A 15,203-nucleotide genomic window follows, 5' to 3' on the forward strand; every position below is an offset into this window, starting at 1 on the left:
TTCCCAGATTACAAAGACTTCATTATGAGTTTCCCACCTGGCTGTTCTAGGCTTAGAATGCTGGTCTTTCTGTCTTACTTGACAGTGCCTTTAGTGAGCATTCCATGGTTCAAGCACTCAGTCAGCAATGTTTTTTTTCTTTCTTTCCATCAGTTCTTTTGCTATCCAAAGCCCTTACTCATGCTATAGGAGACTGACAGCTAGTCAAAATCCACATGAACACAGGACACTGCCTTGTACCAAATCAGGCTGTTGATCCATCAAGGTCAGTACAGTCTGTTCAGACTGGCAGCAGCTCTCTAGGGATCTCAAGTAGAGATCTGTCATATCACCTACCATTTGACCATTTTAGCTAAAGATTCTGTGGATTGAACTTGGTTGGGACCTTCTGCATGCCAAGCAAATGTTCTTCTATTGGGCCACAGACTTTCCCTAAGCAGCTGCTAATATCCTCTATTTATTTATTTATTTAACCGGCCAGTTAAAGCTGTGCTTTTAAGCTTAAACTGTGTATTAGTCAAATGGTACATCTTTGCTTGTATGCAGCAGTAGGCAGAAACGGATCTAATGACTCCCAACATTTCTCTTAAAACAATTCAACCTGTTATGAATTTATGAAATACAGAAGAAGTGGCAGTAGAAAAGATCGAGAGTCTAATAGCACCTAGAAGACTAACAAAATTTGTGGTAGGGTATGAGCTTTCATGAGTCACAGCTCACTTCTTCAGATACCTGAAGCCGGTCTGTGCTATCTGAAGGAGTGAGCTGACTCATGAAAGCTCATATCTTACCAGCTATAAGCTGTTAGTCTTATAGGTGTTACTAGACTCTTGCTTTTTTCTACTGCTACAAAGACGGCTACCCATCTTGATCTATCTCCAGAAAAAGTGGCAGGTATTGACAGTGTGAACAGTTTAGCTTCACAAAATGAGTAGTAACTTCTTAACTAATCGGTGACTATGCAGGTGCTATCCTTTCTGTACTTCAGAATAATAGAACTTTTTCACATATTGCACTGGAAAGCACATTTCAGCCTCTCATGCTGTTTCTGCCATGTGTGAATATTAATGCATGGTGTTCACAAAAGAAATATCCCTAATCAGGGTTAAATTTTGAAAAATAATGCTACAGTGTGATAGACAGCAGCATCTTTCTGCCTGTTTTAATTACTTCGATATTTTATAGAAGCAAATAACAGGGCCAGCATAGGGTATCAGAAGAGAGCTGTCAGATACATAGAGTTCCGCCTGCCTTCCTCTGCTTGGATTTCTCAGTTGCCTTGGCAGGGTTTAGCTTGCTTCCGACACAGCATGTTGCAGCACCTGAGAGGAGCCAAGCCTGGGTCATTGTTTCTTCTATGCCGGAAGAATTTAACAATGTAATCTTGTGCAGTCTAAGTCCATTCATGTACGTGGGTATAAACTGGAAGGACTGCCAAGCAGTGAAATTGTGCCAGAAGAGGCAGTGATCTCCTACTAAACAAACAGCCACTTTTAACTAGCTATACATTTTGGCACTACTGAAAAAGCAAAGCAAACTTTACAAAGCATGCTGTAAATTAACCTTATATTAAACTTGCTGTAAGTGTAATGAGGAACATTTGTGTGTATTTGATGATATAAGTTCTTGCCAGAAAACATGCTACAGTAAAGCCAGATAGTTGGTAAGGTGTCATAGTATTTTATCTTGCTATGGATATTTCTAGAATTTGGCTTATGGGTTGACTTCAGTCTTCCATACTCTTTCCTATGGTCCACCAGTGTGCTTTGATTTACTAAGCAAAACTGCATACTAAGCATGTTTTAATCAGTTAAGGCATATTAATTGCGTTAAGTAATACTGAATACACACTGTTACATATTAACATAAAAAGTGCTTTGCTGGATGACGTAATTATAGCTAGTCCAGCATTTTGTGCAAACATCCCAGCAACTAAGCAGCACTCAGAAATCGGTAGGTGATGCACCAATGGACCATGAGCTACTTTTTTGTTGATCTCTGCTTTCATGACACAGATATACCGTCATGTGTCAGCAATGCCCTTCCACCCTCTACATTGGGCAAACTTTGACAAAGAATTAATGGACATAAATCTGACATAAGAAACAACAACATTCAAAAACCTGTGGGGGAATATTTTAACCTTCCAGACCTAAAAGTAGCAGTTATATGCATAGGAAGTTCAAAGGGGGATTAGAAAGAGAGACTGCTGAATTGCAACTGATAACGAAACTCAAGACAATGCATCCACCTGGATTGAATCAAGATCTAGACTTTCTGTCTCATTACCAATGCTGATTCCTCCATACCCACTACCCCTCTGCATACCCCACCCTATCCAGTCATGCTTGCTATTGTCATTCACCGGCTATTGTCATTTGGCTTCTGAAATCACTCCACTCTCTAAGATATAAGGACAGATGGATTCGCATTCTAACGGTATCTGAAAAGTGAACTGTGACTCACAAAAGCTCATACCCTACCAAAATTTTTGTTAGTCTTATAGGTGCTACTGGTCTTATAGGTGCTACTGGTCTTGGTTGTTAGTTTATTAACTAAACAGTGACTTTCAAACTAACTACACTGAGCTTCAGCTGATTAGTACTTTCCTATACTAAGGAAGTTTGATAATTTTAAACTGTTGGAATTGTGAACCCATGAGGTAGGATTCCAAGGAATGGGGGAAGGCTAAAAATCCTAGGAAGGCTTCCTCAAAATAATATGAATCAAAATTTGCCAATGTGCAGCAGTGATCAGACTTTATACTTTGAGTGTGTATGTCATATTCTAGACTACGATGAACTTTAGTTTTCCTTGGGCTTGCTCGGGCTTGTCCCAAGTACACCCCACAATAGATCTAAGAACTTCCTGTCAGCACCATGTTGATAAATGACCTTTTTGATAAAAAAAAGGAAAGCCTGATGTTGGAGAATCTGGCTCCGTTTCTTCTTGTCCCTGGAATGGTGATCGGAAATAATTGGAAGTGGTGCTGGAAGTAATCTGAAGTGACAGGCCCTGGGCTCTGAGGCTTTTGCGGGCTCTGAGGCTTTTGCCTGAAGTCTAACTACCCCCTCCCCAAGAAAAAACTCTAAATTTAAACAATGAAGTCAGAAAATGATTTGCCTTAAAGGCTGAAACCCTATTAAAAAAAAAAAAAGAACTGGGGGGAACAAAGGAATGGGAAGGAAAGAGTATTTGGCTGCAATTTCTGCTTGACATTGAAGTATCTCTGGTATAACTGAGCTGTTCTTTTGTGTCCTTTCCTTGTGCTCCTTTGCATCCCTGCTCTATATTAGACATTTCCATAGCTTTTAATACTTCACCAAGGCTCTTTTTAAAAATGGTCTCAGCAGAGTGAGCCGAACAAAGCAGCCAGAGCATGTCTCATAAATATGCACATAGTGGAAAAGTGCCGCTTTCCTCTTCTGATGCTTGTCCTAAGGAACAGCCAGGAAAGAGAACCAAGGATGTCATTGCTTAATTTATGTTTTATATGGAGGTGCTGTTGGGATTAGGGGTGCCATGCATACATGCTTATGTTGTACTTATAATAATATATTATGCCTGCTCCATGGAGGATGTGAGAACACGCTAACAGTTTACATTGAGTTTAAGAATGATGAAGAGGAAATAGTTTAGAAATAAAATCAAGAACTCTTCTTAGTTTAGAAGGAGTAATTTATGATAATAAGCAAAGAGAACTCTTTGTATATCTAACGCACTTTCTAATCAATGGAGCATTTTCACTGGATTTACAGAAGTGGGAAATGCAAGAAACCGACAAGAGTAACTTGCTGAAACTTGAAGCTGCCACAGAATGTGAGATTCTTTTGTGTGCTTCACCACTTCTTCAGTGAACCAAAATGTACTTCGTTTTGGGCTCTATCAGATATGACTGTTAACATTGCCTTCTTGTGTTTACAGCCTAGAACCCACTACTTAAATTGGATGTACATGTGACTGTCTTCCAAAACTGGGGTATCATTCTCTATCTGTGGGGATAAATTCAGCTTAGACTAGGGTGTCATATTTTGTTAGACTTATTTTTTCTCCATCTAAAATACATAACCATCCCACTGCCATGAGAAAAATAAGCGCCAGAATAACTGTACATAATCTAATCAACACTTTTTTGTGTTATGTCATATGTAAGAAAGACGCACTACCTTTGCTTAGCGGCTTCATTGAGGACAAAGACATTTTGTGCTGACTACTGCCCACAGCAGTTTTGATTCCTTGTCCACAAGTCTTCCATATAAAATTTGATCTTATCTAACCTTACTTAGTTTTACAAGATTGAATAAAACTTCAGTCCTGCAGTCAACTGGCTGCAAGCATGTACTGCAGGCTGTAGAGCAAACCCTAATTTATCAGCAGTGTAAGCAATGGGACATAGAAGAAAATATGAGCAAATAAAATAAGCTTTTTTTTTCCTCTTAGGAGTTTCTGGCTTCATATATACATTACAAGTTTCATAGAATAATAGAAATGGGCAAAATGCAATTCTGTGTGTGTGCCTGAAATTCTGTACAAAGGTTTCAACTTCTGTAATCTGAATGTGTGTTGGAGCATTCATGATATTTATTCTACATATCAGAATCAACAGAAAATATCATTGTACTGACTTTAGAAACTGGTTTGAAAATTTCCTCTAGGAAGTGGGTTAAAAATACAAGTAGTAGTAATAATATGAAACCAGTATTGTAGATCAGCTTTTAGTTAGGCTAATATACCTGATATTTCTGAGCCCATTAAACATCAAGATCCACTCAATAAGGCTTTTAAAAAATCAAAGTAAAAATATTTTATCTAAGGCTGCACAAACAGAAGTATTTTAACCCTGGAATCTTCTGCAAATTATTCTATCATATTACCCAAAGGGCCACCTAAATGGTTTGCTAAAGGGTGATATAGAAATCCAATTTACAGACTGAATGCAATTTTCCACCTGAGTAAATATGGTTTACAGCCCATTCCTAAAACCATTCACTGAAATCTAAGTCCCACTGAGTGCAGTTCTTCTTAAAATGCAGATCTTCTGTGGAGCTCCGAAGCTGGGTTGGGTGGCAGAGTCCATTTAAACTTTACTCTCATTGCTTTTACCAACTTTGGCAATCCTGGCAGTAAAATTATGAAATTTCCTTTGCTGTGGGATCTGTAGAACTGCCTCTATGGTGCCATACTAGAGCAATAAAAATGTCTGTAGCTTTTTATTTCTCTCTAGGGTATTTTTTCCAGTTTTCTGCCCACTGTCTCAGGATTGCTCCTCGTTCTTGTGCGGTGACACTGGGACTGCTGCCAGGGTCCAATGTATGTAAATAAGGTCTCAGGGATGAGGTTACTTAAATGCCCTGCTATTCCTTATTAATCCTCTTAATGATTGCATAGCTCAACTCCACATCACTAAATCCCCACTGATCACATAAGGTGCTGCTGAGCATTTGCATCCAATAATTATTCTAGTCACTTTAGTAGTATCAGAAGATCCCTTTCAGAAGTGCCCTTAAGGAAGCGGCTGTACCCTTTCTACGTCAGCTACGAGTAGGCCCACTGATATCACTGAAACTGTCTGGAAGTACAATTGCCTTTTTCACCGACTATCCCATCACTGGATATTGGGACCCTTATATTCTACGGAGGTGTAAATCCCTAGGAGGTGTGTCCTAAATTTTAACTTTTACAGGCTTGTATCAGCTGCTCTTCTCAGCCAAATCTGAGTCCTGTCACAGGGTCACAGAAGGCTTCAGACTTAGCAGAGTGGTAGAATTCAAGCCTCCATTTTAGATTAATTTATACTGCCCATCTACTCTGAGGAGTGCCCAAAGCAGTTTGTGATAAGAATATACTTCCTGGTATTCGATGTTACAGGGGACAAAAGGAAAATTGCCAATAAATTCTCTTCCAGTTGCATTTCAAGATCAGTTGCACAACCCATATGTCTAGAAACATTATTGGTTTTCTCCTTTGCCCAACCAAACATGGCAAGTGGAAAACCTTTCATGGTGACCAGTTCCAGAGAGGTACTCATGTTGATAAGCTGTTGGAAGCAGAAGTCTTGTGGCACCTTCAAGACTAACTAATTTTTATTCCAGCCAAAGTTTGCAACAGGTAGAGCACACTTTATCAGATGCATGTGAGAAATGTGTCTGATGATGTGTGTGCTAGTCCAAGAAGGCTCATGCTAGAATAAACATTGTTTTAGTCTTCCAGGTGTAGCAAGACTCCTGTTTGGGAAACCTGTGTTTTTAGTCACATTGTTTCACCAAGCATTACTATATGTGTCATCAGAATGTCTACAGTTCAACAAACATCAGTGGTTCAGAAATACATGCGTGACATACTGCAGTTTTTAATGCTACCCAGCTTTTGCATTTCCAGACTCTGCTCACATTTGTCTGGTTGCAATATATCATTGTAATGCCCACCATGCCCTCGTCCCTTTTTTGAATATGGCTTATATGTTATAGATGTAGTCCTAGATGTGTGTGGTAGTTGTACCATAGAAAGTTAAGAGCTATGGGATGTGTGAGGTATTGGGCCCTGAACTTAAATGTGTGAACATGGTGTGCCTGTCTCTGTAAAGACATATAAATCTGGTTTCAGCATATTGCAGATTGAGTCCTTAGTGAATGGGCCTCTTTTTATATTAGGAGATGGTTACTCTTCTCAGATCATGGTGGATTTTTTTCAATGTTGCAATGACACACTTTCAGTGCATATCACCTTTTCTGTCCATACTCTACGTTTGCATTGTAACAGGTACGGAAATAGAGTTTTGCCATGTTGGGAGTGATTTTGCAGTGTATACTACTACCATGGATCTCAGAATGATGGGAGATGTGAAAGGTGTGAAAACCCACCCTCTTCCTTGGGACTTGATGGCTAGTCTAAGAGAAGCAGTAATTAAAACTTTTCTTGGAGACATATATGGGACAGCTAGTAAGGTGTCCATCCACACTGGCTCCCAGTTTGCTTCCAGGCCTAATTCAAGGTTCAGGTATTGATCTTTAAAGCCCCATACGGCTTGGGGCCAGCATACTCAAAGGACCACCTATTCCCATACGAACCTTCCTGACCGCTCTCAGGGGCCCTGCTTTGGGTGCTCCTGCCATCTGAGGTTAGATGGATGGCAACCCGAGAAAAGGCCTTCTTCATCATGGCACTGAAACTTTGGAACTCCCTCCTCAGGTGGATCCGTCTGCCTGCCTCTTTCATAGTCTTCCACCAGTGGCTGGAGACTTTTTTGTTTGGCATTCACAGTCTGTCTTTCAGAAGCATTACCACAACTTTGCATGCCATCGTTCTCCGTCCTTCCAGCCTCCTTATTCCCTATAGCGGCTTTCTGATCTGCTTTCTTCTTGTCCCTTAGCTTTCTTCCCTAAGAGGGTCAGGAGGCTTTGTCACTGTATCTACTTCCAGGTCTCCTGGGGTGGTGAGGAGGGATCAAGATGTGACAGCCCTCATGCGGCCCTGATGCAAGATTTTTTCACAGAGCTTCCTGCTTGTCAGTCCAATGTGTAAGTGGAAATTGAAAGAGAAGCTTGGTTTCCATATTGCAGTATCCCTTGAGAAGTGATGAAAGATGCTGCGTCTAACACCACAAGGCAGATCAGCCTTCCTCTCATTTTACTCACGTCTTCCTTTCTTAATCATTTCCTCTGGGTTTTTTTTTTAAAACCTCCTTCTTTTTATGGTGCTGTTATATGGGACATATTTGTGCTAACTTTTTTTGTCTGTTTCAAAAAGATGGCACAGCAAGCAGCTGCTTTGTTTACTGCCATCCATGGTAAACAGTTACCAGTTTTTGTATGGTATATGCAGCTGTCACTTAGAAGATGTTTATTGCAATGAGTATTTTATGAATAGTATCTTAGTACAATGACTACTCCATACTTTATTGTTTTCCCTGGTTGCTCTCTCTTTCTCTTTCTCTCTCTGGCTTCTTAGGGCTACCTTACCCATTGGGCCATTAAGTCCAATGAAACATTTTGAGGTTCCGCTGGCTTCAATTCTCGAGGGGCTGCTGTATTAATCTGCTGCTACTGAAACAGCAAGGATCGTCTAGGCATCTTAAAGCCTTTATGAGCCGGAGTGGAGGACAACACTTTGTGCATCTGAAGAAGTGATCTGTAACTCCTGAGTGCTTAGTTCACAGCAAATTTATTAAGTCTTTAAGATGCCATAAGCCTTTTAATGTTGATGTCAATGCTAGAGATTTCACTGCATGATTATCTTCTATTCTGTTGAAATCAGTGGGGCTTTAAATGCTGAACTTTGGCTTAATTTTGCAATATATGTTTCAATTGTGCCCCAATGATGTGTTCAGTGGAAAATGTGAGTGAGACAACAACAAGGTAGAACTACACTTGCTTGGAAGCTGTGATGAATTGTATCTCCCTTTTGTTGATTTGGTTGCAAACCTTGTTTGCCTCTAATGTGTAAAATAGCCATTACTCCCCTTTATTGTCTCCCTCCTCCTTCCTTGTCTTCCATTCTCCTTTCCTCTTTGATCACTCAGACCGTTGTCTCCCCCAGCCCCTTTTCTGTTTTCTCTTTTTTGTTCTTTTTCTTTCTCATTTTCTCTGTCTTCGCTTACTCCTTCCACCCCCCTCTGTCACTCTCTCCCGCACCTCCCTCCCTCTTGTACTTTAACACATCTGTTTCTAATTTGGGCTGTCTACGGTGTCAATTGGAAACAATGGATTCTTTTAAAATATCAAAATAAATTCCAGCACCAAACTATACACCCCTCCCACACACACACACCAAACACTGTCGATCGGCCACCATCCTGTAACAATTATCCTTTTGTTCACATTTATTTGAGAAACACAAACTCATCTAAGGTTTTCTATGATAAAAATAACTACATCTATAAGTGAAAAGCCCTGTAAGCATAATACATTATTTCTTCAAAATTTTTATTAAAACTCTTTGGTACCTTATAGTGTAAAAATCCCTACACTTTAAGTAGGATTAATTCTAATAAGGTGGGCGGGAGGGGTTGGAGAAGTGAGTTTTAACTTTTTGCTTGCTCCTGTTGACTGTGAAAATAAAAAAAATGAAAACTAAACGAAAGCAGACCATCTCCATGCTCAACAGACTTTGATGCCAGTAATTTTTAAAAGTAACTTCCCCCCTCCCAGGGCCCCTCCCTTGTTGCATACTGTTAAGTTTGTAACTTCAGTTTTGTTAGTGAATTAATTTATAAAAGCTTTCCAACTTACCTAGAAGCAGGATAGAAAGTGCAGACATTCCGTCTCTGTGAGAGAGACTTTTCTTCCCTTTTTTACTTCTTTCCGCTTGGGAATGGCAAGCAGACCTGCTCAAAATTCAAAGTAACGCCTCTGGAATGTGCTCCATGTAATTGCATCCATGTGCCAGAAAAATAACCAACTTTACTCTTTCTTCTCTCCTGCTATTCATCCCCTGTCCAGTTTCCATGCAGATAGGAGAGGAGCCGTTTCTCTCTGTCCACTGATTCAGAGCTTGTCAGCATCTGGAAGAGGAAAGGCAGAGGCAGTGCAGCTGAGAGGCACATCTATGGCTGCACAAAGTAATTTTGCATGTCTGGAAAGAAAAGGAGAAAAGAGGGAGAGGGGGAGAAATACACACTGTAGGATTTTAACCACATGGCTGACTCCCAGAACTGCCCCTCCCAGCCATCAACTAGGATTAGCCGTCAAGGCTGGTCATGTGGGTGAGCTGTGCTTACTCCTGGTAATACTGAAGCCTTACCTTCTATGGAAAAGCAAGTGGCTTTTGCTTGTATCAAAATGGTTAATATGGAAAGTGATATTCATTGTGCAGTTAAAGAACAGCTATAGATTCTCTTTGAAAGAATGCTTACCTTTGACAGACAAATTATTATGAGTGTGTATGTGTGTGTCTACGTTTTTGTGTTTGTGTATACACACATATATATGTATACACAGACACATATACACACATCTGTATGCAGACAAGCCAAAAGATATCGCTGGGAATTTGGATGTGGCAGGATCAGTTCATTTCCCCTCATTAAGGCTGTGTGCCGGAGTTATCTCCATTGGTTAATCCTGGTCAAAGGGGAGAGTGGTGGGTGCAGAAAATAGCAGATTGTTGGCTTGGGTGTGATACCCAAAATCTGGGCATCTCTTGGGGCTATGGCTAGATTCTGTCCCCAGGCCATTGTGAGTAAACTGAACAGCAGCCTTGCTCAGTGGGTCTTTTTAAGTGGATGGCAACAACAGCAACAACAACAACACCTTCTTGCCAAGAAAAAGAAATGAGTGAGCCAGAGCTAATATAATTGGAAGGTTAGGTACCACAGGATGAGTTTCAGATTGGCATTTTTCCATGTGGGTAGGATACTTCACTGGAGATATGGTCAGATTACTTTGAAAACAGCACTCTAAAAAGGTACAGGAAGGAGATCAGTCTGACAGTGTCAAAACAAAACAAGTTTATTTCCAAATAAATAAAAATTTTATTGTCCCTTTTAGTATATGGCTGGCTGGTTATAGACAGAGCTATTACCTGATTGTGCAGTCTTCTTGCCCACAATGAAGTGTAGATACTGCACCTGCTGACAGTACCTAGGTCAGGTTGGTAGCTCCTTCGAAGCTCAGTCAATATTTGGCAAGGTGAACTAGATCATCCCACATTCAGCCAAATCCTACAATATCATTTATATGAAAGTGAAGCAGCTATTACCAGATGTGCTTAGGACAACACAAGTAAACTTCTTTGTCCTTTGGAACATGACTGAAGTCCAGGCTTGGATGGAGGGGAATGAACATTGCAGCTCAGAAGTCTCTCATTGAAATTAAAAAAAAATCATAGATGAACATGAAATAATGCTAGATAGTTTGAGGAGAACCAGGGTTACAGGCAAGCAGTCAAGCAATATTCTAGAACATTTCAGCACAAAATTCCACACTGTCCATCAATACCAGTACACTATTCTGGTACCAGTCTATTGTTTACCCCCACAGAGCAGTGCATACCTCAGAGAAAGTAAGCAGAGGAGAGAAAGGAAGATGGGTTGTGTAGGAATATTACCTATCCTTTTCTGTGTTAGGTAATTGTCTTGGGTGGACTAGTTCCATTGATCCAAGGAGGGAATGAGGCTAGGTCAGAATCTTAAGGAACACCAGTGGTAAGCAAGCTCATGTTCAGAGTGGTGCATGCAAGATGCCAGTTACAGGATCGTCTGTGTGCTGGCCGCATGCTGCCAGTATGCAGTTTAGTATTGGGAAGGGGGCTCTATTACAGAGGTTGAGTGTAGTAGCAAAGGTTGACTTGGCAAGTTTGCCAAGAGGAGAGAGAAAGTCTGAGGAAGTTACAATTAGCACTACAGTGGATCAGGGGGCTAGCCAGCAGGATTGCTCTACCGCTATTCTGTTTGCCTGCAACATCTTTTGGGGCAAGATGCTTTAATATTATTATACAACAGTGAAAGGATATACAACAGCTGCCACAGATAAATTGAAGATGCCATTGGAAAGACACTGGGTGTCTTGCCAGTGGTTAAAAACTAAGGAAGATGGTGGTCAGAGCAGACACATAATCTGGAGCTCTGCGGTTTTATCTCTATCTCTATTTTATTATTTCCTGGCCTTAACTAAGCTATTCCAGGCGCATATTTTGGCTGCATGATATTGGGGGTAACCTGCATAGCTGGTTGGACAGCTGTGTGTCCAACCAGCTACATTGGGAAAAAAACCCTTCCATAGGCATAGCCATAGACTCATTATGCCCACTCTCATTTCTGGAGGCCTACCTAATCAAACATAGAATCCTAGATATCAAACAACAAAAGTTATTTAGACAAGCTAATACATCTTGTTCCCCTCTAAGTTTTGAGATTCCCCTCAAGGCAGGTGGCTTGGCTACCTATTTATCTGCTTTACGGGCACCACATCTCTTGCAAGATTCAACACTATGCCATTAGCAATCCTATATGGTAGATATAATAAGATCCCATAGAGTTTGCTCCTGCAATCATAGCAGTATCAAGATAGTTCCACACATCCTGCTTTATTGCCATCTATATGGAGATTTGCGCCTCAAGTATTTAAACTCAGAATTAGTTCATATGAGGGACCTTCCAGATTCCCTAAAGCTCCATCACCTTTTGAATGACTCCTTGCCCCAAATCACCGAGAGGGTAGCAATGTTTTTTATATGGCTATAAAATTGCATCAGGAAAGTTTTCAGAACTAGTCCATGTTTTATGTTTCTGTACCTTGCTTGGTATTTACTGTGCCGACTAATGCCAATAAAGGTTGACTGACTGACTGTGGTTAAGAAGATTGAGTATAGAGTCACCTGGATGATGGCTGAATGGTATTTTATGAAAGCTATTGATAGGATAAGTGCATCCTATCTTATAAAAGAATTCCTGGCAATGCAGTGACATCACTTCCAGTTGTGCCAGAAATGACATCATTATACCAGGAGGCTGCTGCCCCCTATTCCCCTATGAGTGGCAGCAGGAAGGGCCAGCAGGGTATAGGAGGTCTCCTACCATAGTGGCAACCTGGCAACCCTTGGCGGCATAAACTTTCATGAGCTTTGTCAGATATGTGAGATGTTGTTTCAGTGGGCAGAGATGTATATACACAAGGGTACAAACAGATTAAAGGGGAGGGATAGATATTTAAAAAGATGTCAGAAGACCTAGCATTCCAAGATATACGTTACATTTCAGAATCAGAATAATGTTTATTGCATGCCATCACAATTAAGCAAATAAAGGACATAAGTAAACCATGAGCAATAAACAATCAAATTATAATGTTAAAAACTCATAAAAGTAAATTAAAACACATTAGCGCCTTTGTGCTAATATACAGGTGAAGGTGTCTCAGCCATTAAGCACAGCTTAAGCCCAGATTTTCTTAGCTGCCAGACAGAGCACAGACAAAAACAAGATCTCATTAAAGGAGTGAGCCTTCAGAAAGGATGTGGGACCACTCCCAACTGTTGATCACTAGACAAAGGAAGATCATCAATAGTGTTCATAAATTTATAAAAAGGGACAATTAGTTTCTGGGGTGAGCTAGCTAGGAAACACAGGATTCCTAATAGACTAGTGGCTTATAAATTCCACACAGATATTTATCCTCTGCAAAGATGGTGCGGACGAAACAATCACACAAGGCTCTCAGCAATTAAAGTATAGTTCCCAGGAAGTAAATCAGAGGTCATTTGTAGAGGCCTAAGTTGTAACTGAATCTCTGTTGCAGCTATTCAAGTGTGCTGTCTGATTGTCAATGCAGAGGGTGAGACATTTGTCATGCATCTGAGCATTTTGGACAATGCAGTTTTTTACATTTGTGTAGCAAAACTTACTGAAGCAAGAACCTCTTTTGAGACCCATATGAAAATACCTATAAGCATTGGGGGAACAAAGGGTCTGGGAGAATTGTTTGGGAGAAATCACATATGTAGGCTTTTAATGTAGGCTCCAGAACTTCACTCACCCTAGTAAATAGACTGTAAAGGAAGGGGACAGTCAACATTTTGCTGTTTTGGAAGGAATTGCTGCTATGTCACACGCACAGAGAGACCAAGAGTGCCATACCTTCCTGCATCTCCTTGTACACAAAACAGCAAAGTGAGGTCACTCAGTGATGGTGAGAATTCCTTTTTGGCAGAGGCCAGTTTGGAGCCACTGACTTCTGTTCGTGTGGTGTGACTCTGATATATGTGCTTGCAGCTCAGTGGCTCCTTGTGTTGCCAAGGAAGGGAATGGGGTGTGTGTGTGTTAAAGTTTGGTTAAGGGGATGGAAAGGTTGAAGATTACCGATTTATAGAGGTGGAGTAGCATAATAGCACAGCTGCTAGAGACGCAAGTAAATTCAGTAGCAAAAAAGGTCTTCTCCCAACTTAGACTAACATGGAAGATGGCCCCCTACCTTGACATGGCTGCTCTGGCCAGCTGGATTCATGTCACGGTAATATCTCTGTGGTAACCCCCAACTTGTGGAATGGCCTGCCTGAGAAAGACAGGAAAGCTCAAACAGGAGGGATCTCTACTCAGATTATAGGGCTGTGTCATTAGAAACATAGAGCTGGAAGGGACATCAAGGGTTATCTAGTCCAGCCCGCTGCACAGCACAGGAAATTCACAGATATCCCCTCCTCGCCTCCTTCAGTGACCCCTGCTCTATGCCCAGAGGAAGGCAAAAAACCTCCAGGATCCCTGGCCAATCTGGTCTGGAAGAAAATTCCTTCCTGACCCCAAAGTGGTGATGGGCATTATCCTGTGCATATAAGAAAGGTCCACGAGAGCCGAGCACTGGCTCATCCCTTCATGCACTCAATCTCTTGATCTATGTGCATTCATATTAAGTCAGAGAATCATCAGAGCTGTTAGATGACCATCTAGCCTCTTCTTAAATACCTCAAGGGAAAGAAAACTCGCCACTTCCCGAAGAAGCCTGTTCCACTAAGGAACCACTCTGACTGTCAGGAAGTTTTTCCTAACGTTTAGCCAAAAACTCTTTTGCTTAAATTTTAACTCATTGTTTCTGGTCCAACCCACTGGGGTAACAGAAAACAACTCTGCTCCACCCTCTCTGTGACAGCCCTTCAAATACTCGAAGAGGGCTATTGTATCACCTCATAGTTGCCTCCTCTACAGGCTAAACATACCGAGCTCCTTCAGCCTTTCCTCATAAGACTTGGTCTCCAAGTCCAGACCCCTCACCAACTTTGTTGCCCTCCTTCGGATGCATTCCAGGTTGTCAACATCCTTCTTAAACTGTGGTGCCCAAAACTGTACACAGTACTCCAAATGAGGTCTTACCAAATAGCTCAAAGAGACAGGGACAGGGAGGGGATTGTAAGTTAAGTTTTCAAATTTGCGGCTACCGTACCCTATTGTATGTGTTTTCATTGAATGTCCCAACTGTTGATCACATCATATTTTTGTTTTGAATGTCCTAGCTATTGATTATATTGTATTCACTTGCAGCATGTAATCTGCCTTGTAACTCAGTGAGAAAGGCGGACTACTACTACGACGACGACGACGACTACTAATGATATAACAACAATTTGGTTGCATTCTTGACTAGCTAAGAGACACAGCTTCAGCCATGAACTCAGTTGGTGGTCATGCGAAAGCTGCTTTTTCTCAAATCAGTCCCCCCCCCCACCAACTGCGGTATGCTAGGTAGGCAACCATTGTACAGACTTGCATATGGCTTCTT

General features: G+C 41.1%; 1 protein-coding gene across 1 annotated transcript in view; it reads right to left on the minus strand.

Moving 5' to 3' along the window:
* The window catches only part of CLMP (CXADR like membrane protein), a 71,369-nt gene extending 61,803 nt beyond the window's left edge, over positions 1-9,566 (minus strand). The window contains exon 1 of the mRNA XM_054998178.1: positions 9,228-9,566. Coding sequence (XP_054854153.1) covers positions 9,228-9,255 — 28 coding nt within the window. The 5' untranslated portion in view covers positions 9,256-9,566. The remainder of the gene's footprint in view (positions 1-9,227) is intronic.
* Positions 9,567-15,203: the final 5,637 nt, after the last annotated feature.

The sequence above is a fragment of the Eublepharis macularius genome, chromosome 14, assembly GCF_028583425.1.
Source record: "Eublepharis macularius isolate TG4126 chromosome 14, MPM_Emac_v1.0, whole genome shotgun sequence".
NCBI lineage: Eukaryota > Metazoa > Chordata > Lepidosauria > Squamata > Eublepharidae > Eublepharis > Eublepharis macularius.